This window comes from Sorex araneus, chromosome 7 (assembly GCF_027595985.1).
Source record: "Sorex araneus isolate mSorAra2 chromosome 7, mSorAra2.pri, whole genome shotgun sequence".
NCBI lineage: Eukaryota > Metazoa > Chordata > Mammalia > Eulipotyphla > Soricidae > Sorex > Sorex araneus.
This window is the reverse complement of record NC_073308.1, coordinates 15,413,524-15,441,175: the sequence shown is the minus strand read 5'-3', so window position 1 is coordinate 15,441,175 and position 27,652 is coordinate 15,413,524. Positions and strand designations below refer to the sequence as shown.

The 27,652-nt window shown below is 64.2% G+C and overlaps 1 protein-coding gene across 1 annotated transcript; it reads right to left on the bottom strand.

Annotated features, from left to right (window-relative positions):
* Positions 1-27,652, bottom strand: CENPF (centromere protein F). The gene is made up of 19 exons (XM_055144748.1): positions 27,491-27,652; positions 26,951-27,147; positions 26,285-26,409; positions 24,646-24,737; positions 23,920-24,190; positions 22,864-23,066; positions 20,700-20,825; positions 20,494-20,622; positions 19,470-19,592; positions 17,672-17,807; positions 13,538-16,545; positions 8,937-12,089; positions 6,989-7,120; positions 5,630-5,773; positions 4,780-4,944; positions 2,452-2,614; positions 1,864-2,274; positions 1,270-1,448; positions 1-880 (listed from the first exon to the last, which is right to left on the bottom strand). Exons 1-19 carry the CDS (start codon positions 27,650-27,652, stop codon positions 689-691), a joined length of 9,111 nt encoding a protein of 3,036 aa, XP_055000723.1. The 3' UTR covers positions 1-688.

The following is a 27,652-nucleotide window of genomic DNA, read 5'->3' as shown; positions in this document are numbered from 1 at the left end:
CTTCCTGAGGAAGCAGCAGCGTCCAGACTCGAGAGAGCCACATGCCTCAGAGGGGCCGAGGCCAACCAGTGCGGGGCAGGAGCCCGCAGTCACACGCACATATGTACAGGCTAAACTGACGAAGAAAACACACGCAGACAAGGGTGGCACAGACACAAATAGATGCGCCAGGCATGTGCACATGTGCACACACACAATCACAGATCACACATGCACGCACACATGTGGATCAAGGATCTGCACGCACACTCTCCCAGTCAGGCATAGTCATGCATAGTCATACATGCACACACATACACACAACACACACGTGTCACTCATGTGCGCACACGCACACACACACACACACACACGTCATGCATGCGCGTACACACTTGCGCTTTCCTGAAATTCTCAGTCCCCATCTAAGCATGCCCTGGGCCTAGTTCCCGGGAGCCATATGCAGCCCCCCGAGAGCTGCGCTGGAGCATCCAGCCCACAGGGAGACAAAGCTGGCACAGTGATGGACAGGCACAAGTCACAGTCACGTCCATCTGCACGCTGAGAAAACAGGATGAGGAGAGGTTTCCTACTCGCCCTGTCCAGGGGTCACTAAAGAAGTTCTTTCCGTCGAGGGGGGCGGGGAGGTGGCAGGTCCCCTGCGTTCCCCCCCACAGGGGCCACCATCCAGGGGTCCCATGAGGTGATCCTACTGGACCCGGCAGTTCTCGCCACGCGGGGGCTCCACGGGGGCTCCAGGGCTGGGAGCAAGCCGGCTGCGCCTGGCCCGAAGGCCCTCCTGGGGGCTGCCAGCCGAAGTCCGCTCCAGGGGACTCCTGCAGGCCAGGGTGGTGAGAGTGTCCATGCTGGGTTCCGCTGGGCTGGGCTGGGCAACCTTGGCCTGAGAACAAGGATCTAGATCAGAAGCCGGGAGGGACAGGCGGCCTCTGCAGAACCGAACCAGAGCTGAACGCCAAGGGCCCAGATGCATCATACCCTCGGGCTTTGATCAGAACCACGGGCCCAGCTGGCCTTCTCCCTGCGGCCCAATAAGCCAAGCCATGGTTCTGGTGTTCAGTGGGGTCTGGAACCCAGACCTCGCCCCCACATGGCTCACCAACCCAGATGCCAGGAAAAGGCCCGTTCCCAGCAAACGGGGCCCTTGGGTGCTCAGAGTCCTCTCTGAGAAGGTCCTGGATGGCCCTGCGCCCAGCGACACCCCCCACAACCCCCGCGATTCCTGGCTTCCTGGCACTGCAGTCAAGTCAGAGGGGTAAGGCGAAGACTGACCTTGTGGGGTCTGCTACCCCCGGTGGAGGCCTTGGGGGTCCCCGCCACGTTTTCTTTGCCCAGGCTGGGCAGGGACAGCGCTGCCCTCTGGGCGGCCAGACGGGGGCTGGTCCTGGTGGCCATGGTGGTCCTGCGCAGCACGTAGGGGCTGGTCTTCCCCGAGGGGATATCAGCGAACCCTGGGGGGAGAGAAGAGGGGCTCAAAACCGCGACCCCACCTCAGCCAGCCCTGCCAGAGCCCAGCCAGGCCCCAGAGTTGGCCAGATCAGGAACCAACCGGCTTTGCCTCTTGGAAAGCAAAGAGGTGAAGACAGAGAAAGCAGAGGGAAGAGAGAAGGAGAGGGGGAGGGAGGGGGGGAGGGAGGGAGGGAGGGAGGGAGGGAGGGAGGGAGGAGTGGAAAATCTCTGCAGACTGCGGTCCCAGAGCCTGGCCTGCCCGGGGCCCCTGAGAAAAGCCGCAGAAGGCCAGGCTGGGACCTTAACTGAGCCCAGAGAGAGCCGGGCACAGGGGCACCGTGAGGGTGCAGTCGAATTCAGGCTGACCCGACCTCTGCACGTTTTGGGGGGGTGGTCGGGGCTCTGGGCAGCACGCACCTTTCCTCACGACCTCCGGCAGGCCCTCAGGCTCGTACTCGGGGTCCTCTGGCTCCCCGCAGGGGCCAAGAGCACTTGGGGGCGTCCTGCGCCTCTTCTTGGGAAAGACGGCAGGGCTGGCGGGGGAGGCTGTCCCACTGCCCCGCGGCCGTTTGCCAGGGCCCTTGTCAGGCTGCCCCAGCCCCGACGGGCTGGGGGCCGGGCTGGGGGGCTGCCGGGCGGGCTGGGCTCTCAGGCGGGCCACCTGCGTCTCCAGCATCTCCTTGGCCTTCTCCAGCTTCTCGTGGCCGATGAGCAGGGCGCAGTACTTGTCCAGGTACTCATCTGCCTCCCGGCCCTTCTCCTCCAGGGCCTCCCGGAGCTCCTGCACCTCCGCCTGCAGGGCCTCCAGGCTCTCCCCTGTGACAGCACCTGTGGGAGCCAGGGGCACCGTAGGGGCAAGAACTCTCTGGGCCCACCCCTGGGACCGCTCATGCCCAGCCCTCTTCGCCTTGTCCCCAAGAGGCAACGCGACCCAAAGCACACCTCTGCAGAGGGCGCGACCCTGGGGCTGAGCTCAGGGGCCACTCTGCGGGAGCTGGCACCCACCTGCTGCCTGTGTCTCTTGGGCGGCTTCCAGCCGTGCCAGCTCCTTCTGCAGCGCCTCCTTCTCCTCCTCCAGCTGCTTGCACGCCTTGATGAGCAGTTTCATCTTCCCCTGTGCTCGCGCGCCCTCCTGCTTCAGCTGCTCCGAGCGTCTCCGCTGGTCCAGCTGCAAGACAGCAGTGAGCCCTCACAGGCCCACCCGGCCCCTCCCAGGCCTCCAGGTCTGCGGAGCTCGGCCCGCCCCAGCTCCCCGCGGCACTGCCGTATTTCCCTTCCCGTCCTCGGGCCGCTGAGCGTCCCTCTTGCTCCTGGGACCATCCTCGCAGGGCACGCTCAGTTCGCCCGGGAGGGGCCAGGCCTGTGGTGGGGACGGGAAGTCAGGGGACACAACCCTGGGTGAGAGCCATTTCCACACACACCGTCAATGCCTGAGAGGCTCCGTGAAGGCTGACTGCCACGGCCTGTCAGCAAAAAAGGGTTTGAATTTGGGAGGCCTGCGGGCTGAGCCTCCCAGCAGTGCCGGGGCCACCAGGGCCACACACAGGAGTGCCCAGGAGGCCATGTGTCACACACACTCACACACGCACAGGGATGGAAGCCAGGATGTGCTGTCAACAACTTAACTCCCCAGACCTACATTTACCAGAGAATGGCAGGACTCAGGTCATTGCCCCCCCCACACAGACACACACACTGACAGACACATAAACACAGACACACAGTGACTCACATTGACACAAATACATACACTGACACAGACACACACACACTGATACAGACACTCACACACTGACACAGATGCACAGACACGCATACACTGACACAGATGCACAGACACACACACACTGATACAGACACACAGTGACACACAGACATACACAGATATCTCAGACACAGACACACAAACTGACAGAGACACTCATACACACACTCATGAACACACACTGACACACTCACACAGACACACACACAGACACACACAAACTGACACTGATACACAGAGAGACACATGCAGACACACACTGACAGACAGTAACACACTCACACAGGCATACACTGACACAGGTACAAAGACACACACACAGACACACACATTCAGACACACACAGATACACAAACACATACATTGACACAGACATACAAAAACACTCACCACTCACACAGATAGAGACACAGACACATACTGATACAGATACAATGACATACACACTGACACAGACACACACACCACAACTTAGACACAAAAAAACAACACACACACACTGACAGACACACACACACACACACACACACACACACACTCTGAGCCCCTTTAAAGCCCAGCAGTGATTCACAGGCAAAGCTTGGCCTGGCAGATGCTGAATCGGCCTGTGTCCGCGCACCCTGTGAGGCTGGTCCACTGCACCAGCATGAGCCTGGTTGTGAAGTCTTGTGCCCAAAAGCCGCTGGGTCTCACAAAACAGGCAGCAGGCACACCAGACTACACAACCTGAAAAACCTGCAACCATGGCACGCCCAGATCTTCTGGTCAGAGATGCGAGGCCCCAGGGTTTGGGCTGACAGCACGCTTCCACCCCACACGCTCATCTCTAACTCAGCAATGTGGCAGGAGCTGTACCCTCCGGAGTGGCATCGACTAGTACCTCGCTGGGACAACCCAAGATCCAGCTAGACTCTGAGACCCCATGCCCCTGTGTCTGGGCCCGCATTCCCTGCTATGAACAAGCCAGATCAAAACACCAGTAAACAAGTCGCTAAAAAGAGAGAACAGGGGCTAGGGCGCTTGCCAACCCCAGTTCAATCCCCGGCACTGCATATGGGCCCCTGGGACCACCAGGAGTGATCCCTGACCACGGAGCCAGCAGCCCAACAACCCCCACCCCACCAACACAGATACTCCATGTACGGCCAGTGTCATACATTTGGGAAACCTCAGGGCACCCTCAGCACGGGTGGACGCTATGAATTGTTTGGATCTGGACATGGCACATTCTGGTTCCATCTCAGGGAAAGCATCTGCAGGGACGAGGACAAGGTGGGGTTCCCTCCCGGGTGGAGCAACTGAAGCGCCCTCTGCAGACCAAACTCGCCACTGCGCTAAGGAGGGGTGTTCTGTCACAGAGCAAGAGGCAATCACCGCTCCCCAACCGGCTACCCAGCCACCTGGCCACCCACAGCCTGCAACATCCTCTGGCCAGGGGTCAAGTCTTGTCCAGAAGTTCTGAAAATAATCCCAAGAACCAGCACGAGCATCAGTCATGACAAGGGAATGAATGCGCTGAGCACAGCCCCAGAGCCAGCCTCCCCGCCCGTGGGCCATCGGTGCCAGACCTGGGCTTTCTTCTCCAGCTCCTGCAGGTTGTTCGTGGTGGCCTCCAGGGTCTGCCTGAGCGCCTCCTCGCTGCCCCTGAGTCGCTGCAGCTCGGCTGTCTGTGCGCTGAGCTGTTCTTCCCTCGAGGCCAACTTCTCGAGACACGTCTGCATGTCCAGCTCGTGCTACGGCAGGAGAAAGCGGCGTTCAGCCAGGAAACTTGGCCCAAAGCAGGGTCGGGAAATGGATCACGGGGTTGGGGAGACAGCACAGGTCTGATAAGGCACTTGCCGGCATGCAGTTCGGTGGCCAGCCTCCCCGGGCCCCACCAGGACTGGGCCCTGAGTGCAGAGCCAGGAGCAACCCCTGACCATCGCTGGCTGTGGCCCCAAAACAAAGGAACAGAGAAATCGGGCACATTCCCCATCCTGGAAGCCACCTGCCTCTCGACCTCTCCCCTTGACCTTACGGGGTCCCGTGGGCCCGATCCCCTCTGGAGACGCCTGCCTTCTCTCTTCCCTGAATGTGTACTATCTCTCCCTCCCTCCACCTAATCCTTAAATGAAACTCTTTCCCCTAAAATCGTCGCTGTCTGGAGCCCGTTTCAGAGTGACCCAGTCATGCCCCCACCACCCTTATCCCAAACTGAGACGAAAAGGCTTGGGACGGGGCTCAGAGGCGGCCGGGGGCATGGGAGCCTCTGGGTGCTCTGCCTGGCCCTGCCCAGTCATGAAGCCACAGCCCAAGTGACAGAGGGCTGCAGGTCGGGGCCGCCAGGAGTGCGACGGGGGCCTGTGAGCGGGCAAGGCAGGCAGGAGGCCCCCCTGCACCGCAAGTGGCACACAGCCCGGGCCCTTCCCGGGGCCTCACCTGCTGCTCGGCGTCCAGCAGCCGCTGCTGGTGCTGGGCCATCTCCTCCCGAGCCTGGCCAGCTTCGTCCAGCTGCTTCGCGATGGCTTGGTCCAGGCTCGCCCTCAGCTCCTGGTTCTCAAGGCTCAGCGCCTCCACCTGGCCCTGCATGGACAAGCAGTGACCGATCTGGACAGGGACAGGGGCCCCGAGCGGGAACTCTGGGAATCACAGCAGAGGCGAGTGGGGGGAGGGGAGGAGCCCCGAACAGGGCAGGTAGATCAGGACCCTTCTGCAGTCCCTGCCCGGAGTCCATCCAGACCTCTGGACCCCAAAGTCAGGAATGACACCCCACCAGGCACCCGGCCTCACTGAGTAACTTGAGCAGGCACAGATCCCACACCCCATCCTGCCCCCTGCTCACACCCCCCAGTCCTACTCCTTTCCGGGCCAGATGAGTGCACACAGGTCCTGTCCCACCCTGCCGTGCACATGCCCGGGCCCCCAGGCAGAGGCAGATCCAACCCTCCCGGCCCCCCCGCACCCCCGGACCGGGGCAGACCCAGCCCTCCCGGGCCCCCAGAGCGGGAGAGACCCGGCCGCAGTCAGGGCTGCTCCTCCGCACACCTGCTTCTCCCGCCAGCCCTGCTGTGGCCCGAGTGACACTGCTGGGCCCCTCGGCAGTCACCACCCACCTCACAATGTCGACCCCCTGGACCTGCTTCTTCCTTCTCCCTCTGGGTGGTCCGTGGCCCCTTGAAAAGCTCTGTGTCTGCACTGCCTCCAGCGCCTCCCTGCCTACTGTCTATTCCCGACTGCCAAACGCCGCCTCACAGGCAGCGGCCACCCTAAGCTTGGCTGGCTGCTCAGGTGGCCTCCCGTGCTCACTCTGGACAGATTCGAACCCTCGCAGCCCCACTGTCTCCATCCACTCTCCCATCGCAGCCTGGACAGAGGCTGATCCGGTCTTCAGGACCCCACTCAGCTCCACTCGACTTTCTCAGACTGGCCCGGCTACACAGGTACACACATACATACACACACACAAAGGCACACCTGCATGCACTCACACATGTATACACACACAGGCACACAGACACGCAGACACATATGCACACATGTACGCGCACATGTGCAAACACACACTGCCCCTCGCTGTGTCCTTCCCACGGTCCAGTCGCGTTTCTCCCTGAGGGGCTGGATGACACTGCGTGCTGGGCAGGTGCTTCCACGGCTGCACCCTGCCTCGTGAGTCGCCCTGAAGAGCACCCCAGAATGCACCCAGGGCTTCAGTGGGAATGTCTGGGGGGTGATGTCACTCCCGGTGCTGAGAGCAGGCTCCCAAGCAGAGGTGCGTGCCGAGGCCGGCAGCTCACTCACTTGGCAGCTCCGGGCCTCCTGGGCCGTGGCTCTGAGCTCCTGGGCCAGCTGCTCCTTCTCCCCGCGCAGCTTCTCCTCCCGCTCCTGCCGCTCCTTCTGCAGCTCTGTGTCCTTGGCCACCAGGGTGCTGACCTAAAAGGCGAAAGGCCGCCGCGCATTAGGCCGCTCGGGGGCTAGGGGTCCAGGATACCCAGGACCACTAAGACGCACAGTCATGGGCACGCACGGGGCTTCAACACCAAGAGGGGCCAGGTCCAGCCCAGGAGCTTCTCTCTCGGCTGGGTCTGAGCAAAGGCAGCAACAGGGGACGGAGACAAGGTTTTCACCAGGTCTCCAAGCCACACGCACGGCATGTTTGCATGCAGCACCCAAGAAGGCAGGGGAGCTTCCGCTGCTGCACGGGCATGATCCCCGAGGCCAACTAAACTACTCTGGACACCAGCAGCTCGCAGAAATGCCTCTAGACTGTGAACTGAGCCACTGCCCCATGCGGCGCCGGGGGGCGGGGGGGAGGGTTTCTCTCTCTCAACCCTTCCTTTCCGGGCACAGCATGGCGATCACCGCTTTTTGAGCACCAAATGGAGGTACCGGCCGGCAGCCACGGGACTCGCAGGAGATCCCGGAAGGTGGGGAGTACCAGCCCCACCCTCTGCCGAGATTTAAGCGAAGCGGCCACACATGTGCTGCACGAGCATGATCCCCGAGGCCAACTGAACTACTTTGGACACCAGCAGCTCGCAGAAATGCCTCTAGACTGTGAACTGAGCCACTGCCCCATGCGGCACCAGGGGAGTAGGGTTTCTCTCTCCAGGATTCTCCATCTTATGAGCACCACAAAAGGGAAGTAAAGCTCGCAGTGATGCAATTTCAGGAAGAATTTTCCCTGAACTTTACACAGAAATCCAAAACCTTATATCTCTTAATTGTCAGCAATGTGAAACGGTTCCTTTCTAGCAGGTCTGACTTTGGGGGGAAACTCCAAACAATAATAGAGAGGTTTTTTTTGAAATATTGAAGGTAATCAAGGTAAAGTGAAAACTATCAGCTACACAGGCGGGGGTTGGGGGTAGGGGGTGGGGGTGGGGGGTGAGGGAGAGGTATTCGGGGGCTCCTGGTGGTAGAAAATGTGCATTGGTGATGGGATGGGTGTTGAGCATTGTATAACGGAGACTTAGACTGAAAACTCTAACTTTCCACATGGTGATTCAACAACAAAAAATAAATAAAAATTAAAAATTAAAATAAAAAAAAAAAGAAGGCAAAGGAGGCAGCCACGTGGCTGAGGGCCAGGAGGTCGCTGGGGTCAGGAAGCAGAGCCCAGACAGGGAGCTGAGTTTGACCCCTGGACCACAGGGGTGCCAGACTGGTGGCCCCCAAGCAGGGCCTCATCTGGCCAGGCTGGCCACTATCACTGGGACAGGTCCTGGGGCCCCTGGGAGACCAGCACCCAAATAAATTTCCTCGTTTGAGTAAACCTGCGTGCAGGCCATAGAAAGCCAGAATCTGCTCCGTGGGAAGTGCTGGGGCCACAGTCAGAGGCTTCTCCCGGGTCCCCTTTTCCTTCCCTCCAGCAGCTGGCCGGGACTGGGCGCCAGGGCCTTACGGAGATAACAAGCAGTGCTTGTCGGCCCTCTGGGGCAGCGCCGGGGGCACTAAGAGGGCCCGCCCAGGGCCTGCCCAGCAGCGCTTGCTGCCTGGCCGCAGCTGCGGCTGGACATCCGTGGGGAGAGCCTCAGCCCAGGCGCTTCGCCCACAGGGCCCTGCTCTAGGGCACGGCTCTGCCAGGAGGCCGCAGTGCAGACCTGTGATGAGCCACGTCACTCGGGCCTGACCCAAACCGCCCCCTACCACCAAGGCACCCCCACACTTGGAGCCTTCACTGAGCTCCCCAATCTGCACAGCACCCACGGAAGCCCACCCCGGGCCAGGAGGGGCGGTCACCACTCACCTGCTCCTCCAAGGCCACGTTGTCCTCGCGGGCTGCCTCCAGCTCCTTCTGCAGGTCCCCCAGCGCCTTCTGCCGGGCATCCACGGCATCCTGCAGGGCCTGGAGCCGCCCTGCCTGCTCGGCCTCCTGCTCTGCCCAGCGCTGCTGCTGGGCCTCGGCCTGCGCCAGCTGTGCAGCCAGCTGCTGGCGGTCCTGGGCGTGCTCCCGCAGCACACAGGCAGCCTCCTCCTGCTCTGCCAGCCTGCGCTCCCCGTCCTCCAGCCGGCGGAGCAGCTCGGCCTTCTCGCCCTCCAGCGCGGCCACCTGGGCGCCCAGGCGCGCCTCGCCGGCCTCCCGGGCCTGCCGCAGGCCCGACACCTCGGCGTCCAGCTCCGCCAGGCGCGCACGCAGGGCCTCCTCGGCCACGCGGGCCGCACTGCTGCACCGAGCCTGCTCCCGCTCCTGCTCCCGCAGCTGGCTTTCCAGGCCGGACGCGCGCTCCTGCTGCTCCCGCAGGGCCGCAGACAGGGCCTCCTGCTCTGCCCTCGCGCCGGCCAGCTCCTCCCGCAGGGCCTCCTGCTCTGCCCTCGCGCCGGCCAGCTCCTCCCGCAGGGCCTCCTGCTCTGTCCTCGCGCCGGCCAGCTCCTCCCGCAGGGCCTCCTGCTCTGCCCTCGCGCCGGCCAGCTCCTCCCGCAGGGCCTCCTGCTCTGCCCTCGCGCCGGCCAGCTCCTCCCGCAGGGCCTCCTGCTCTGCCCTCGCGCCGGCCAGCTCCTCCCGCAGGGCCTCCTGCTCTGCCCTCGCGCCGGCCAGCTCCTCCCGCAGGGCCTCCTGCTCTGCCCTCGCGCCGGCCAGCTCCTCCCGCAGGGCCTCCTGCTCTGCCCTCGCGCCGGCCAGCTCCTCCCGCAGGGTCTCCTGCTCTGCCCTCGCGCCGGCCAGCTCCTCCCGCAGGGCCTCCTGCTCTGCCCTCGCGCCGGCCAGCTCCTCCCGCAGGGCCTCCTGCTCTGCCCTCGCGCCGGCCAGCTCCTCCCGCAGGGCCTCCTGCTCTGCCCTCGCGCCGGCCAGCTCCTCCCGCAGGGCCTCCTGCTCTGCCCTCGCGCCGGCCAGCTCCTCCCGCAGGGCCTCCTGCTCTGCCCTCGCGCCGGCCAGCTCCTCCCGCAGGGCCTCCTGCTCTGCCCTCGCGCCGGCCAGCTCCTCCCGCAGGGCCTCCTGCTCTGTCCTCGCGCCGGCCAGCTCCTCCCGCAGGGCCTCCTGCTCTGTCCTCGCGCCTGCCAGCTCCTCCCGCAGGGCCTCCTGCTCTGCCCTCGCGCCGGCCAGCTCCTCCCGCAGGGCCTCCTGCTCTGCCCTCGCGCCGGCCAGCTCCTCCCGCAGGGCCTCCTGCTCTGCCCTCGCGCCGGCCAGCTCCTCCCGCAGCGCCTCCAAGCACTGTTCCGTGTCCTCGAGCTTGGCGGCGGCTGTGGCTGCATCCTCCCGGACACGCTCGGCCTCGTGGGCTAGCTGCTCCCGGTGGCTGGTGGCCACCTCCAGCTCCCTCTCGAGGCTGGCCACTCGCTCCTGCAGCTCATTCACCTGGTGCTCGCCTTCCCGCAGCCGCGCCCACACCCGGCACTGCTCCTGCTGGTCGGCCTGCAGCCGGGCGCGCAGCCGGGCCACGCTCTCCCGCAGCAGCCCCAGCCCAGGCTCCGGCTCCGGCTCCCCCAGGCGCCCTCCCGCTGCCCCCAAGGAGTCCTGGCCTGCACACAGGGCTGCCACCTCCTCCCCGAGCTCATTCAGGTCCACTCGGAGCGAGGCCGCCCGTTCTGCCGCGGCGCGGGTCTCGTCCTCCAGCTGCGCCTTGGCTCGCTCTGATTCTTCCAGAAGGCTCTCCAGCGAGGACCGCTGTGCGTCCGCCTCGGCCGCTCGGCCGCGGGCCTCCTGCAGCTGCTGTGTCAGCACGGCCAGCTCGGCCACCTGCACGCCGAGAGCCTCGGCCTCGGCCCGGGCCTGCTCGGCGTCCAGGATGGCCAGCTCCTGGCCCTCCTCGGCCAGCTGCAGCTCCCGCTCCAGGCTCTCCACGCGGTCCTGCAGCGCGTCCCCGCGGCGCTCGCTCTGGCGCAGCTGCTCGCGGGTGCGGCGCCGCAGCTGCTCGTCCGCCTCGATGCGCTCCCGCAGGCGCTCCATGCCCCGGCGCAGCTGCCGCAGCTCGTCCTGCGCACAGTCCAGGCGCGCCGTCTTCTCGGCCAGCGCTGCCTGCAGGGCCCTGGTCACTTGGCGCTCTGGCCCGCCCGGCCCTGCGGCCAGGACCCCACCGTCCTCTGGTGAGCCCTCGGGCATCTCCGCGCAGTGCGCGCTTGGGCACTGGCCGGCGTCAGCTGGTCCTGCAGGGGCCTCGGGAGCCCCCGGCGGCTCCTTCTCGTCCCGCTCTCCATCCCCCTCGCACCAGGCCTCGCCCTGCCCAAGCTGGCAGCTCCGCTCCGCCCTGAAGGCCGCGAGTTGTCCCTCCAGGCAGGTTATGAGTCTCAGTTTGTCCTCATTGTCCTTGGTCAAATGCAGCTTCTCCGCCTGCATGTGGGCCAGGTCCGCCTCCATGGCTAAGACGCGCCCCTCAGCCTGGTCCCGCTGGCCACGGAGACCCTCCAGCTCCTTCTCCAGGCCCAGGACCCGCTCACTGCAGCCGCATGATCCATCTGTGTCCACGTCCAAGCTGTCACCAGGGCCCGAAATGTCCCCTTCTGCCCCGTGGCCCAGGGAGGTTTCCGGTGCCCAGTGCCCGGAGGGGGTCTCCTTCTCAAGTTCCCGCCAGCCGAGCTGGGCGTCGTCTCGCGCCTGGACTTGGCGGAGCAGGCCCTGCACTGTGCGGTCCCGCTCCTCCAGGGCGCGCACCAGCTCTGCCCTCTCCTGCGCGCTCTCGCTCAGCTGCAGCTGCAGGCGCTGGAGGGCGGCCTCCGGCCGCAGGAACTCGGCAGACTCCAAGGCAGGCCCAGCAGGAGCAGGTGGCTGGGATGGGCCCTGGGCTCTGCCTCCACCAGGGGCCTCTCCAGAACTTTCTCCCAGCTGCAGGCCCCCGGGAGGCGGGCGTGGGCTCTCTTCCTCCCAGCCCATCCCGGGAGAGCCAGGTGGCCGAGCGTTCTCCTCAGCTCCCTGGGAAGCACCTTCCGGCTCTCTGGGCTGCTGGCCCTCGCTGCTGCCCCGAAGAGCCTGTGGTGGTGATACACAATGAGATACGCTTTATCTTTTTTTCTTTTTTCATTATTTTTGCTTTTTGGGTCACACCTGGCTATGCACAGGAGTTACTCCTGGCTTTGCACTCAGGAATTACTCCTGGCGGTGCTTGGGGGACCATACGGGATGCTGGGGATTGAACCCAGGTTGGCCACGTGCAGGGCAAACGCCCTACCCGCTGTGCTATCGCTCCAGCCCGAGATACTTTATCTTTCACACCAAATCAGAGGGCTGAGGAATGAGAGAGACCCCCAGCCTAGGCTCAGATGACTCCTGACACAGTACACTTGCTGCAGGAACAGTCCACACCACTGGCTCCCTCTGGGCCACCCGCCTATCTGGCTCCGAACCCTGCGGGCAAACATGGTCGTCTAGACCAAGGTAACCTACCCAAGTACCCAAGCTTCCCGATCCCCCCCCAGGAATCTCCTAGGCAGCTCAAGCATGAGGTTCTCAGGTGTGAGGCTGCCCACCCCACCTGAGTGCTAGGTTTTCGTCTTGATCTTCAGTAAAAGGTACTAGGGACTCGTGACCAAATCTGTCACCGAACTGGCACTGACAGGGTGGATCCCAGGATTAATGCCTCAGACTCCTCTCATCCATGACAAGGGACTGGCCATGCATATCCACTCAACACCTCCACCCAATCCCGGGCAGATGCAGGAAACAGTGGACAATGCTCAGAGTCGCACTGATTGGCTGAGAGCAGTTATCAATATCTTATTTTCCGCATCATCAGCTCCACTGTGTAACTGGCACACAGAAAATGGCCAGCACCGTATATTTTAAAGTTCACATAATGGTTCTACCATGTTTTTGTGCGCGCACACACACACACCACACACATGCACACGTTTGACATGAAATCCAAGACATTACGTATAGAAACCTGGTAACCAAACCACTGTGTTCCTAAACAAGGAACTATCTCTCCCAACGCCTGAATCAATGGTTTTCTATCAGAGAAAAGTTGCTAGCAAAGTATTCGGCAATATAATGAATGTCTACACTTCTTTTCAGGACTGTAACTCTGGCACAAGAATAGTCTGTTACAACCTGACGATTGAGAATAGTCCAGGACGGGCAGAGACAGGGCACAGGCAGGGGCGTGCCTTGCTCAGTGACTGGCCCAGGCTCAATCCCGGACACCACAGAAACTCTCCAGAAGTGCTGCCAGGTGCGACGCCTGAGCAGAGCCAGGAGTAAACCCAGAGCACAAAACCCATGTGGGGGCTGGCGGGAGAGGCGAGGGGTGGGGGTGCTCGCCTCGCACGCCCTGACCCTGGCTCAGTGCCCAGCAGCACTGACCGCCCAAGCGCCCTCAGGAATGAACCCTAAGAACCCACCGCGACCCAAAGTCCAAGGAGGAAAACCAGGAGGAAACCTCCGGCTCCCACCCGGCCCGGCCCACCCACCGCACGCACCTCCTCCAGCTCCGGGGCCAGCAGCGAGCGGGAACTCAGGTCCAGGCTCTGCATCTGCAGCCGCGCAGCCTCGAGCTCCAGCGCCAGGCGCTCCGTGTGCTTCCGCTCCTCCGCCAGCTGGGACTCCATGTCGGCCGTGACGCTGGCCAGCCGCTGCCGCCAGAGCTCGCTCTCAGACAGGTGCCGCTGCCGCTCGGCGCCCAGCAGCTGCTCCAGCTCCTCGATGGCCCTGTCCTTGGCCGCGCCCTGGCTCTCCAGGCTCTCCTCCAGCTCCCGGCAGCGGGCCTCCAGCTCCTCCAGCCCCGCGGCCGGGGGCAGGCTGTCCTCCCGGGGGCCGGGGGCCGAGAGGCTCCCACCCGGGCAGCTGAAGGCGGCTTCCTCCCCGGTGGGCTCAGGGTCTCTGTAAAAGGACTCTCCGACGTGCGGCAGGCCGGGGCTGTCTGTGACACAGGAGGAAGACAGGGACAGAAAGCTCCCGTCGCCAGGGTCCACGGCCGCCTCCTCCACCAGGTGGCCCCGCAGGACGGGGCTGTCCGCCTTCAGCGTGTCCTCGGAGCACTGCAGCTCGGCCATCCTGGCGCTCACCTGGCAGCGCTGGCCATGCAGGTGCTCCTGCAGCTCGGAGAAGTGCCTGCAGACCTCTGTGTCGTGGCCCAGGCCCTGGTCACAGGCACCGCCGGCGTCCTTGGGGCTGGGGGGCCCCATGGGGCACTCATTCGGCTCAGCTCTGGGCCCCTCTTCCTCAGCGGGGTGGAAACCCGGGCTGTGGTTCAGTCCTCGGGCCTCAAGGACGAGCTCCTCGACCTCCTCGGCCAGCTGGCTGGTGGCCGCCATGCACTGGGCCCGCGCGTCGCCCAGCTCTGTGAGGAGCTGCCACTTCTGCAGGCGCAGCCCCTGGCACACCTGCTCCAGCCCGGCCAGCTGGTTCAGGGCGGCCCGCAGGGCCTGCTGCAGGAGCGCGCGCTCGCCGCCAGGGCTGGCCGCCGGCTCCTGGGCGGCGGCTGACTCAGAGCCCGGGCCGGCGGCAGGCTGCACGAGTGTGGGCCGGGGCTCCCCCTTTCTCTCCAGCGGGCCCCCGGGCTCCAGCTCCATCTGCCCATCAGCACTCTCCAGAGACGAGTCTTCCTCCTCAAGGTCCAGGGGCGGGACGGGGGCCTCCCCTGCGAGGGCGCGGCCGGGGCTCCCCTCGAGGCTGGGGTGCCCTGGGTCTGCGTCGCAGGCTGCCCGCAGCGGCTGGGCCCCTGCGAGGACCAGCACCTCTGGCTTGAAGCCGCCCGGCCCGCTCACGGGGCGGCTCTGGAGTTCTGCCAGGCGGGCCGCCAGCTCCAGCCGGAGACGCTCACTCCTCTCCTCGGCCCGGGCCAGCTCGGCATCGTCGGCTTGGCGCCCTCTCGCAGCCCCGCCCTCCAGCGGCTCCGGCTCTGTCTGCCGGCACCGGCAGGCGCTCCTGCTCTGGCTCAGCACGCTCTCCAGGTGCGCCTTCTCCTCGGCGGCCGCCCGGCACTTCTCGCCGAGGTCCCGCAGGGCCTGGCCGGCTTCCTCGCAGCGCTGCAGCAGGGCGAGCCTCTCCCGCGCGTGCTGGCCGGCCAGCTCCGACAGGCGCGTCTCCTGCTCCTCGGCGCGGCGCGAGCAGCTCTGGCTCTCCAGGAGCAGGCTCAGCTTCTCGCGCGTCAGGGCTGCGTTCGCGTCCCGGAGCGAGCCGTTCTCCCGGGCCAGCGCTGCCATTTCCTGTTCGCTCCGGGCGAGGGTGGAGCTGATCTCCTCCTTCTCAGAGCTCAGCCTGTCGGCCGCCTGCTGCTGCTCCCGGAGGGCGTCCTCCAGGGAGCAACTGAGCGCCCGCAGCTCCTGCGTCTCAGCCCGCTCCACCTTCAGGGCCTCGCCCAGAAGCTGCAGCTCCTTCTCCTTGCTCTCCAGGGCCGCCTCCATGCCTGCCGCCGCGACCTGGCGGGCCAGAGCATCCTCCTGAAGCTCGCGGAGGCGCTGGCTGGTCTCGGCCATGAGAGTCTGGTGCTGCCGCTGGGCCTGGACGAGCGTCTCCTCCACCCGTCCTCTGGCCTGCACCAGCTCCTCACAGCGCCTCTGCAGGCCCGAGCTCTCCTGCTTCTGGCACTCGAGGGCAGACTCCAGCCAGGTAACCCTGTTCTGCAAGCTGGCAAAGTCAGGGTGACTCAGGGCAGCTGGGGCAGGGCAGTGGCCAGTGTCCGAGGGTGGAGGGCTCCCTCCTCCGCTGCTGTCAGCGAAGGACGAGCACGGCACAGCCGGCTGCGCGGAGGCCGGCAGGCTTCTGTCAGGAACACCGGCGGCATCCTTGGCCCGCAGTTGCGCCTGGAGGCTCTCGTGGTCAGCCAGCAGGTCCTGGTAGCCCTGGTCTTTGGCCCTGACCTCGCTGGCCAGTGCGCCAAGCTGTCGCTCCAGATCTGCCACCTGCCCGCAGAGCCGGGCCGCCTCGGAGCGCTGGTTTTCTGCCTCCTCACGGAGCTTCCGCACCACGGCCTCAGCCTCCTGGCGCGCCTCCTCGCTGGCCTGCTGCTGGGCCTCAGCCTCGGCGCTGCGGCTGTCCAGTGCGCCGCGCAGGCCCCGGACCTCGGCCTGCAGGTTCTCCCGGTCCAGCTCCAGGGCGCGCATGCGCTCACCGGACTCGCGGCTCTCCAGCTCCTGGGCCCGGAGACTCGCCTCCAGGCGGCTCACCTGGTCCTGCAGGGCCGCGCGCTCTGCGTCCAGCTGCTGCAGCTCTGGCTCCTTCTCGCTCTTCCAGGCGGCCAGCGCCGCCCGCTCAGCGGCCACCTGCTCCCGCTCCCTCTCCTGGGCCTCCAGCGCCCGCAGCCGCCCCTCCGACTCCTGCTGCACTCTGCCCAGCTGCTCGCTCAGCCGCTCGATGTGCTGCTCCCTCTCCCTCAGCAGACCCTGGGCACCTTCGCGCTGCTGCTCCAGGCCGGCCGTGGCGTCCTCCCGCTGGCGCAGCTGCTCTCGGAGCTCCCGGAGCAGGGGCTCCTGAGTCTCAACCTTAGCTGGTAAACAAAACCACCATTTTCCGTAAGTTGTCAGGAATCTTAAAGAAATTTCTCTTTTCCTTTTCTAGCGCTCTAAATGCGAGGGGAGAAGGAAAACTGGGGGGCCACCGTGATAGTACAGTGGAAGGGCGTTTGCCTTGCACGCGGCAGACCCAGCACCCCATGTGGTTCCCCGAGCACCACCAAGAGGGATTCCTGAGTGCAGAGCCAGGAGTAAACGCTGAGCATTGCCGGGTGTGAGGGTGTGATCCAAAAAGCCAAAAGGCAAATAATAAATAAATAAGTGAAAAGGAAAACTAACTACCCTCCAAACTCAGCCACTGAAGCCTGGTCCAAAGACAGCATTTGGGGAGTGGCCAGGTGCCTGCCACCGTACCTCACAGCACGCTGGAGAGAAGCGAAGGCCTCCAGCCTGAGCGGCTGCGCCCAGCACAGGTCTGCCTTGCAGGCTGCCAACCCCACCTGGTCCCCCACACCGTAAGGGTCACACCACAGATCAGGGGTAACCCCTGAGCACACCAGGTGTGGCCAACACACCCTGCTTCTGACACTCGAGGGCAGACTCCGGCGATGTCACCCACTCTGTAAGCTGCCAAAATCAGGGTGATTTTCCAAAGAGAACGAAGGGAAAGACATGCTCCCTATTTCAGGCCAGTGGCGCACTGACTTCGTCACCTTCTCGGCTTAAATGAAACGTTGCCTAGAGCACGGGCGCCCCTCCTCTGCCCCGTGCCCTCGTTCCCTCTGTCATGAGCCTCCCGCCTCTGAACCCTGCCGGAGAGGGCCGGGAAGCCCTCTCTGAGATACGAGCCCAGGAAAGGTGGGGCTGGGCCGCAGGTGGGCCCTCGGCCCAGTACGGGGTTCCAGAGGCTGGGAGTGGGGCTGCCCGGGGGGCTGGCACAGCACAGAGGGACAGGCACCAAGCCCAACCCTGTGTGCAGGGGACCCCCTTCATGTCCCCGTGCAGGGATGGGCTGGTCACTGCATGTGCCGCAGAACAGGCCCAGCCTCACTGCACACCAGAGAAGGAAAGAAGCGACCCTGCCTGGTCGCCAGGCAAGAGCAGGGCCCCTCCTCACCCCTCAGCTCCTCCACCAGGGGGCGCCCTGCGGCCCCGACTCACCCCTCAGCTCCTCCACCAGGCTCTGTCTCTGGCTGCAGCTCTGCGTGGCCTTGCCCAGCTCCTCCTCCAGGTGGCGCACCCTCGCCGCGCTCTGCTGGCTCTGGGCACGGAGCGCCCCCACCTCCTTGCGCAGCTCCTGCGACGGCAGACAAGGGAGAGCGGGACTCACCAAACACAGGGAGCGGCGACACGGGTCCCCGGCCCTGCCAGAGGCCCTGAGCCTGGAGACGCTGGGACAGTTGCTGCAGGAGGGTCCCAGCCAGCGCCGGAGTCCAGGCTGCAGAGCATCCCTGGTGGTCTCGGGCACGCGGGCAGGCACGTCAAGGGACAGAGGGACACACTTCGGCAGGCAGGGGCGTGGGCTGACCGGCCCACCCTCCAGAGAGCAGCACGCACAGGCGAGTCTGCAGTCCTACAAGCACTCGCCGGTCGCCGGCCAGGCCGGTCAGCGCGGGAGGGTGGCGGGGCCAGCACGGCCCCGAGAAAGCTCGCACGGGGTCCGAAGCTCAGGTCCACAGTCAGGCGGCCAAAGTGTGGCTGTCTGCTCCCAACAGAAGAGCAGCTTCCTTCCCGGGCCTCAAGCACCCGCCCAGCCACAGCGAACTCCCCGCAGGCCGGCCCGTCCTCAGCACACAGGGCGCGAGAATGGAGCCAAGAGGCAGCTCCAGCTGGGTCACCCTGGGGACAGGCAGGACCAAGCACCCCGCCCCCCCACACCCACACCGGAGCAGAAGCATTCAGGAGCCTGCTTTCTGCAAACGGCCCAGGGGAGTTCCAAATCCTGCGGAGACAGTTAAGGCCCACCTGGAACACCCTGCCAGCCGGCAGCCAGACCAGGGCCGGGCAGGGAAGGATGGAGTCGGTGGGGAGAGGGGGGGCTCTGCCTGCAGCTGGAACTCACAGCACAGCAACTCCCAAGCCCAGTCTGGGCTAAGGGCAGCTCCAAAAACTCTCAAGCTGGGCTGCGGTGCCCCATTTGCAGCCCAGGGTCGTCTTAAACTGGCACGTGTCAGCACCCAGATGAGAGCACAGACTTGGGGGAAGGAGGAACTGTGAGCACCAGAACAAGGGCACTGGGGGGTGGGATGCCGCCTCCCCAGGGCCCGTCCACAGCAGGTCAGAGCTGGGATCGAGGCAAGCAACAGTCGGGCAAGCTGGCCAGCACCAGCCACGCGGCTGTCTGCGGATGAGGGTCCAATGTAACACGAATCTCACCTAACAACTTCAACGCCATCTCCACCTGGGGTGTAGCGGGGCGGGAGCGCGGCCAGCACCCCACCTTGGGAGGGGCAGGTGTCCCACGGGGGCCCCAGCCACTGCTGGTTTCCACCTGGACATCACCTCCTGCCTACGCCCTCCTCCACCTCACAAGTGAGCTAAGATGGCTTGTTTTAAAGGACAACATCCTGTATTGTTTGTTTGTTTGTGTATTGTTTTGGACCACACACAGCTGTGCTCAGGGCTTACTCCTGGCCCTGGGACACTGTGCTCAGGGTCACTCCTGGCAGGGCTCAGCGACCCACCTGTGGAGCCGGGAACAAACTCGGGCCAGCCATGTGCAGGACCAGCACCGCAGAAACCAGACAATCTCCCCCTCCCCAAGCACGACTCTTAATTTGAATCATGTTTTTCTCTCACTGACAGATGTGCATCGGTAATTCATCACCCGGGAAAGTGAACAAATAAATCACAACAACCTTGTCAGCCACGCAGCATTGTTACAAAGCAGGCCCTGTGGCGCTCACGCTGGACAGAGGTCGCCTGGTCCGAGAGCCCGACACCCACGGGGCTCGCTCACCTCGCTCTGGCTCCGAAGCTCGCTCTCCTTCAGCTCACTCGCCTGTGCAGCCTGCTCGGCCCTGCAGAGCTTACGCTTAGACTCTTCCAGATTCTTCTCCAGTTGCAGTTTCACGGAGGTGACCTGCAGAGAGAAGCCGTTACTGGGTGGCCCTGGGTGGCCGCTTCTCCCCCGCTGACCCCCTACCTTCCCTCCGCTGGAGCCCGCACACGCTTGGCTGAGCTCCCAGCGAGCCTCGTGCTCCAGCTGAGGCCTCACACACCCTCAGTGGCCCGGGACCCCCCAAACAGAGGAGCCTCTGGGTCCCACTCAGCTCATGAGGCTGTGCCGGGAATCAAACTCACAGCCTCACCTGCGAGACAGGCGGTTAGGCCACCAGGCCCCACCGGCAGTGCTCTGTTCACTCCTGGAGGGCTCAGGAGACACGGGGAGGTGCCAGTGACTAAGTCCAGTCAGCTCACGCCCGACCTGCTCTACTACTGCCCCAGCCCCAAGCTGTTCTCTGGGTAAGCACTGATTCTTCACTAAACCGTCCCGGAGTAAGCCAGTGGCACGGCAGGACCGTGCGGCCAGGCTGAGTCCAGCATCCAGCAGGCGCTGAGAACACACCCGCCTGCAATGCCACTCGGAACAGAGCACAGGAGCTGCGGGACAAGGGGTCTGGGAGGGAACGCACATGTGCTCATGCACTCGCGCGCACACGCAGAGCCACAGAGAAACAGAACCAGCAGTAAATGCAACCCAAAGGGGGAAAATGTGACGCTAAGAGATCAGGAAGATGTATGTGCCGTGAAGGTGTGGATGGAAACAATGCGCTCAGAATATAACAAGTACTGCACATCACGGACTTGATGGACACAAACAGAAATTTCTTCAAAGGACCGAGGAGGGTGAGAGCACCCGCCCTGCCATGGGAAGCCCTGGGGTCCCCTTCGAGAGGCCACCGCGCAGCCCCTTTCTGTAAAGGAGGACCCCGGCCCCAAACACCCCCTGCCCGCTCCCCCCCGCCGCGTGCATGCCCCACCTGGTCCAGCTCAGCCTGCAGTGCGTTGTGAGCGTGCTTGGCCTGCTGCAGCTCCTGCGAGAGTCGGCCCTGGGTCTTCGCGCACTCCTGCTCCAGGCCCTGCAGGGCCCGCTGCTGCCGGCACAGCTCCTAAACCGAGGAGCAGGGCCGACGTGAGGGCCAGCCGGCGTGCCGGGGCACAGGGAGCCGCCGCCCGCCCCCTTTACCTCCTGAAGCTCCTTCTCTCTCTCCTTGCTCCTCTGCTCCCAGGAGCACCGGGCGCTTTCAGCGTTCTGCCGCTGGCAGCTCAGGTCCTCCGCCAGCTTCTTCAGCTTCTGCTCCAGCTCAGAGCACTGGCAGGGCAGAGGTCAGAGAAAGCGGTCATCCTCCCTGGGGCTCGGCCAGGCTCTGCCTAGTGCCACATGTGTGTTTGGACGCCAGCGTGGCCCAAGAGCAGGAGCACTGGCTGGATTCCTCCAAGGAATGAGACGCATTCGCGGTAAGAAGCGACTGGGAGTGAGTCGGGTGGGGGCCCGGCCGGAGGCTCTGTGGGTGGGCTGAGGCGGCATGACGGACTCGGCGCCCATCCGATGTACATTTCTGACCATGGCTCTGGGCACTGGAGCGCCACAAGCCGCCCAGTGCTTCAGTACCACCTCAGCCCCCAGACATCTTTGGGAAATCAACCATCGAGACCCTCTGACCCTCCCATGGGCACGGGGACCCTCTGACTGCCCAAGCAAACGCCTGAACCCCTGGAGACGCAGCACACACGTGGAAGGGGCTGGGAGAGCCCCACCCATGGGCTAGCTCTGAGGCGATTCTCCGGACCAGCCAGTCTCACCTCCTTAAGGAAACCAGAGGCCGAGGAATCAAGGGGGCAGGGGGCGGGGGGTCCCTGGCCTGCCAGCGCATCTAACTCCAACTTATCAGCCAACCAGAGCGGAGAGCAGCAGAGCCAGTGGACAGCGGCTCAATGAACCCACCGGTGCCAAAGCGTCCAGCGCAGCCCTAGGCCAGACGGACAGCACAGCGGATAGGGCACGGACGTGGGTGTCTGGCCAGCACTGGGCCACTGTGGGCGGACCCCCCAGGGGCAGCCCTGGGGCCTGACACCACTTGGGAGGAGAATACCGCCCCTTCCCCCCTCCCCCAAGAAAAACCTATCAACCAAAACCATCCCAATCAGAAGATGAATGCACAGCCAAGGCTCGGGGAGACCCAGTGTCCAGCACAGGACACTGTCCCTGGCTGACCACCGCCAAAGCTCACACCAGGAATCCACCGAGGCTCGTGGACAGTGTCCCACGTGCTGGGCCTGTGCCAGGCATTCAGGGCCCGCAGCAAGTAAGGCCAATCGAGGGGTATCATCCACTGGGGTCCAGAATGTTCTCAGCAGTTCTCGAGGCCAGGCGCCCCCGCCACTCCTGCTACCTGCACTCGGGCTGGGCAGCAGAGCCCACCCCCTCCCAGGGCAGGAAGCGAATACGGAGCCAGCAGGGCTGCGACTGGCAGTGCTGTACGAGCCGCCGGCCACCGGGGTCAGGAACGGCCCAGGGCAGCACCTCGGGGATCTGGGAGATGTCCCCGGATGGACCCCAGCTCTGTCCACCCCACAGCGACCAGTCAGGGCCAGCAGGGCGGGCACTAGTCTGCCGTGGGAGGGCGTGCAGGGGTGATGGGGGGCTTCTAAATGAGCACGGTTCCCCGGCGGGGCTCCGAGACAGGGAGGGGAGATGTGCGGCGGGGGTCGGGCACACCCGCCAGCAGGCAGAAGAAACCTGAGGACTCCTGAGCAGCCCCGGGGAGACCCCAAGGATAAGGGCGAGGAAAGACGTGGACTGGAGGCGGGAGCGGGGCCCAACACCAATGAGTGTGGCCCCAAAACAAGCAGAAAAAAGAAGAGATCACGTGAGCCAAGGCCACGAGGGCCGAGGAGGAGGATTCAGAGCTGTGAGCCTCACTCCAGGATCAGGGACCAGGTGTACAGGGCAGGCCCCAGAGGAACGTGACCTCTGACCTCCCAGAACCAGGTGCCGACACACAATACAGACCAGGAGCATGAGAGAGGGGACGGGGACCCTGGGAGACGCCACACACCTCCCCAGAGGCTGAGAGAAAGGACAGAAGAAACCCAGCCAGAGGCGCTAGAACCTTCTAGAAGCTCCATCCTTGCCCACGCAACCACCCTCTACAGATGCCACAGAGGATCGCGGGGGTTGGGGTGCGGGGTACAGACCCTTTCTCGTGCTGCAGGCCGGAGGGCGAGACTGCGCTGAGCCAGGAGCACGGGATACCCAGACGCGACCCCACCCTCCTCTGTCGCCTCCGGCTCTGAGAGACCCTGCGCCCACCTGGCTGTCCCTCCCTCCCCACCCGCCTGAAGCCTACCTTAGCCGCCACCTGCTCGTGCTGGGCGTTGGCCCGCGCCAGCTCGTCCTGGCTCTTGCCCAAGGCCTTCTCACGCTCCGCCAGCTCGGCGCGCGCCCGGTCCCGCTGCAGCTGGAGCTCCTGGATCCTGCTGCCTTGGCTCTTCCCCTCCTTCTCCTGCACCTGCAGGCGGAGCTGCAGCTCGCCGGCCTGGCTCCGGAGCTCTGAGAGGGCACAGGCCCGGCGACGGGCGTGAGGGCGGGGTCCCCGGGGAACAGGGCACAAAACCCCAGCTACTTCCGCGGGGTTCCATCCTGGACGGGCGCCACAGCCGCCCGACCACAGGAGAAACACGTTCCCCTACGCCTTCCCCCGGGAACCGGGTGGGGCCAGGGGACGGCTTTTCAGCAGCAAGTCACCAAGGGCCTCAGGTCACAGCACTCAGGAGAACCCTCACTTGGGACTTTGGCGCCCAGCAAGGCAGCAACCCAGGGCCCAGGGCAACACAACTGCACCTGGGCGGGGCAGTCTGAGGGAGGGGCCCACAGGCCTCTGGGGAGCACAGTGGAGTGGGAGCAAGCAGTGGGGAATGTCACCCACAATGGTGCCAACCACAGAACCTCTAGCAGTACCAACGTCACAAGCAGAATCTGCACTTGGGTCAAGCCCCGACCAGCCAACCCCACCCACACAGGCTCAGCTCAGGCTCGGCTTCTATGGGTCAGTCCCGGCAGGCCTCCGGCGCCGCCCAGGAACAGCATCCATCGCCCCACCCAGCCCGGACAGTCCCCGAGGCCTGGGGGACGCCCAGCCAATCCCAGGACACCACCTGGTGCCCTGGGCAGACACCCAAGGCCTCAGGGCTGCTCCCGCGTGGACAACCAGGGGATCCCGTGTGTCCACAGCTGAACAAGCAAGAGACAAACGGCCCCAAAAGGTAAGCACGTGAAGAAAATGCACACTCATTTCCAAAAGCACGTGTGTCTCCCGCCACCCCCCTCCCCGCATGCACACGCACACGCACACACAGGCCCAGTGTCCGCTGTCTCGGACAGGAACTCAGGGGCGCACGGTCACCTTGGTTCTGGGCTCTGAGCTGGTCCAGGAGGTGAGACCCACTGGAGCGCTCCCCACAGCTGCTGCCGGGGTCTCTCTGGCCAGACTGCAGCCTGCTGGGGGTCCCCTCCTGCTCCCCGGCCGAGACCTCTCTCCTCCTGGGGGTCCGCTGGGCGCCCGAGCAGAGGCGGCTGGGAGTCCAGTCCTGCTGCCAGAAGACGGACGAGGAGGCCTGGTGCCGGGCGATGTCCCGCAGGGTCCTGGTGTTCTGCGGCGCGGGCGGGCTGGCTCTCTGCAAGGGCAGTGTCGGAGTCTCAGCCTTCTGATGGGCACCGGCCAGCAAGGGCCCTGCCCGGCCACCAAGCCCCTCCCGAGTCCCCACACGCCTGCTTCTCCTCAGCGGGCCGGGCGGGCCTCCTGCTAGCTCAGCGCAAGGAGAACTTTCGGCGACTGACCAAGAGCCCCCCCGGAAGGCTGTGCCCGCCCACCAGGGTGCCAGCGGCGTGCCAGCGCTCCCCTGCCTGGGCAACCATCTGCGGCCTATCCTGCCGTCCTCCAGAGACGCCCACTGCCACGGCTGCCCCAGACTCCACACTCGGCCCCCCAGTTGTACAGGGCATGTAACCCGCTTTCCGCAGTCCTTCGAGCAGCAGACAGGGCCTGGCACCCGCGGGACGGGTCGGGCGGCCCCGCAGCTGTGCTGCTCAGTCCAGGGCCCCCGGCCACCCAGGGCCGCCCGCACCTCACCTTGGCCTGCCAGGCCTTGACCTCGGCCTCCAGGCGTCTCCGCTCCTCCACTTCCTTGTTGTATTTCTCCTTCAGCTCTTCATACTTGGAACCTGGTGCAGACAAGCACACAGCGTCAGCCCAGCCGGAGGGACAGAGGGGCTGCGGGGAGACGGTCAGACTCATCTCAGGCGCAGAACCAGGGCGTTCCCGGCACTCCGGCACTGGCTCAGCCGCACTGAGAGATTCATCCACATTTCTCAGGGAACTGCTTCTGAACTGCCCAGAGCACCTGAGCCCAGGGCCACCCAGGACCACCCTCAGGGGGTGACAAGGGAAATGCAATGGTCAGGGTGGGGCCCAGGACCTCCAGCAGGCCCAGCCTGCACTACTGCTGAGAGTCACCCCTGCCCTGGAAAACGATTATTTTCACACCCAAGGGCTGGAGAGACAACGGGGTGGGGGCGTGGGGGAGGAGGCAACCTCGATCCCAACGCCCACTACAGTCCCCGAGCCCTGCCAGGAGTGATGCCTGAGCACCTCGGGAGTGGCCCCATACAAACCAACAGGACACCCTGAGTTGCTAGTGCTCTCTCGAAGGCCGCAGAGCCCGTGCCTTGAACAGAGGCAGCCCTGGGTTCAATTTCTGGTACCGCAAACATCAAAAACAAAGATTGCACTCATCTATGGTATATAGAATAACAGAGTGGGAGACTAACACTCAAGAACTGTAGAAATAAGTACCAGGAGGTTGACTCCATGGCTTCGAGGCTGGCCTCACGTTCCGGGGAAAGGTCAACTCAGAGAAGCGATCACCAACTACATTGTAGTCGAAGGCCATGTGGGGGAAGGGAGTTGCGGGCTGAATGAGGGCTAGAGACTGAGCACAGCGGCCACTCAACACCTTTATTGCAAACCACAACAGCTAATTAGAGAGAGAAAACAGAAGGGAATGCCTTGCCACAGTGGCAGGGTGGGGTGGGGGGGAGATGGGATTGGGGAGGGTGGGAGGGACACTGGGTTTACGGGTGGTGGAGAATGGGCACTGGTGAAGGGATGGGTTCCAAACTTTGTATGAGGGAAGTATAAGCACAAAAGTGTATAAATCTGTAACTGTACCCTCACGGTGATTCTCTAATTAAAAATAAATAAATTTAAAAAAAAAAAAAAAAAAAAAAAAAAAAAGCCAGGGCCCAGAGAGATGGGACAGGAGGTGAGGGGCTCCCTTTGCCGGGGCTGCAGCTGGTTCAGTCCCCTCTGCCAGGGCCCCTCCTGAGCACAGGGCAGGAGCAGCGGAGCACCGTGGGTGTGAGCCGGACAAACAGCAAGGACAAGTCCAGCGGTCAGGGCTCTCGCCAGCAGCCCAGCGTCGCGCCCAACTCGCCGGGGCAGGGGCAGGGGTTGTGCTCTTCCTTTTCAAGCCCATGTTAGAAATCAAATGTATAACTGAGGACCAGAGAGGAGGCAACGGGCCACAGCACACACTGTGCATGCAGCCAGCCCGGTGCCACCCCGACACTCAGCACCGCTAAGGGCCACCCCACGCAGTGAGCACTGCCAGGTGTGGCCCCGACACAACACAAAACTCAATCAACTCATTTCCTCGGCAGGATGAAAACCTCAACAAAGGAGCCACTTCAGTCAAGGGGGAAACTCTTACCGCCACTGCAATGACTGGGCGTCACCGGGGCAGGGCAGCCCTTCTGCGGGGTGGCCGCCTGGTTTGAGGGGGCGAGGTCTGCCGAAGGGGTGGTCGCCTGCTTCTTCTCCAGCTCTGCTCTACACCTGCCGGAGTGCAGGGAAGCGGGTGTCAGGCGCACAGCAGTCACCAAAGTGACAACATGAAGGCGCTCAAGCCTTCTCCCGGCTGCCCTGGGCCCAGGTCAGGGGAGGAACTGCAGCCCTCAAAACAGCCTCCGAACACCAGGGGGGGCGCCAGCAGCAGCAGCACCTAGGCGTGGGGCCCAGCACTTCGTCAGGGTCGAAGGCCAAGAGAGCTGCCAGTCACTAGGAAACGGATGCCAGCGACAAGCAACGTTGGGGGGCCAGGGCAGGGCACAACAGGTAGGCCTGGCCCCACACACAGCCAACCCTGCTTCCATCCCTGCACCCCACATGGTCCCCTGAGCCAGAAATGACTCCTGATCATCGCCAGGTGTGGCTCGAAACCCCCTGCCTCCACCCCCACTGAAAAAGAAGCAAATCTCCTGACAAAGAAGAGAGAGAAGCGAGTCCTGCCCCTCGTCGACTCTCCCGGGACCAGCAGTGGACGCGGGCGGCCCAGGGCCCCCCTGCCGGCCCCCGCAGTCGGCCCAGGGAGACGCACCTCTTCAGCTCCTGCTCCAGCCTCTCGATCTGCTTCTTGCTGGTGCTCAGCTGCCCCTCCTGGAAGCTCAGCTGCGCCTCCTTGAGCTGCAGCTCGTGTGCCACCTTCTGCTTGGCCCGCTCCAGGCCCTCACACGCCTCCACCAGACTCTGGTTCTCCCGTTTCAGGCTGGCACCCTCACTCTTCTCACTCTCCACCTGCAACGCAGGTGGGTGGGTGTGTGCCTCAAACGAGCTTCCCAGAACTCGAGAAAGATCTCAGAAGTCTGGAAATCTCCCTGGGCCGTTGGCTGTGAAGTCCAGTGGCTAAAGCCAGGGAAATGTCTCCCACACGCAAAGACAGCCGTGCCCACCTCACTCCCGGGGCCGCCCAGGGCAGAGGGACAAGACGGGAACTGCTGACGGCCCGGGGCGGGCTCCGGCCTGCAGGGAGTCCCGAGAATGCCGGGTCTGAACAGAGCCTGGGTTAGGCCCAGGGATGCTGAGCACCGTGGTGCTCCCTGTGAGCCCCCAAGCACCCCCCGCCCCGCGCCCAGCTCACCTTCTGCTTCTGTTTCTGCAGGGCCGCCTCCAGGCTCTCCAGCTGGAACTGCCTCTGCTGTCTCTCTTTCTTCAGCTTGTCCAGCTGCCCTTCCAGCTCCTGGACCTTCTGGAGCGCCCGCCATGGCAGGCCTTCCTTCCACTCCTCCAGAGCCCAGCTCAT

Excerpts from the sequence above, each read along its gene's own strand:
- CENPF (XM_055144748.1), bottom strand. The coding sequence starts at position 27,652 with ATGAGCTGGGCTCTGGAGGAGTGGAAGGAAGGCCTGCCATGGCGGGCG. Across the intron at positions 27,148-27,490 it reads TGCAGAAACAGAAGCAGAAG|GTGGAGAGTGAGAAGAGTGA; the intron begins GTGAGCTGGGCG and ends CCTGCGTTGCAG. Across the intron at positions 23,067-23,919 it reads GCTCAGAGCCCAGAACCAAG|AGCTCCGGAGCCAGGCCGGC; the intron begins GTGACCGTGCGC and ends GTGCCCTCTCAG.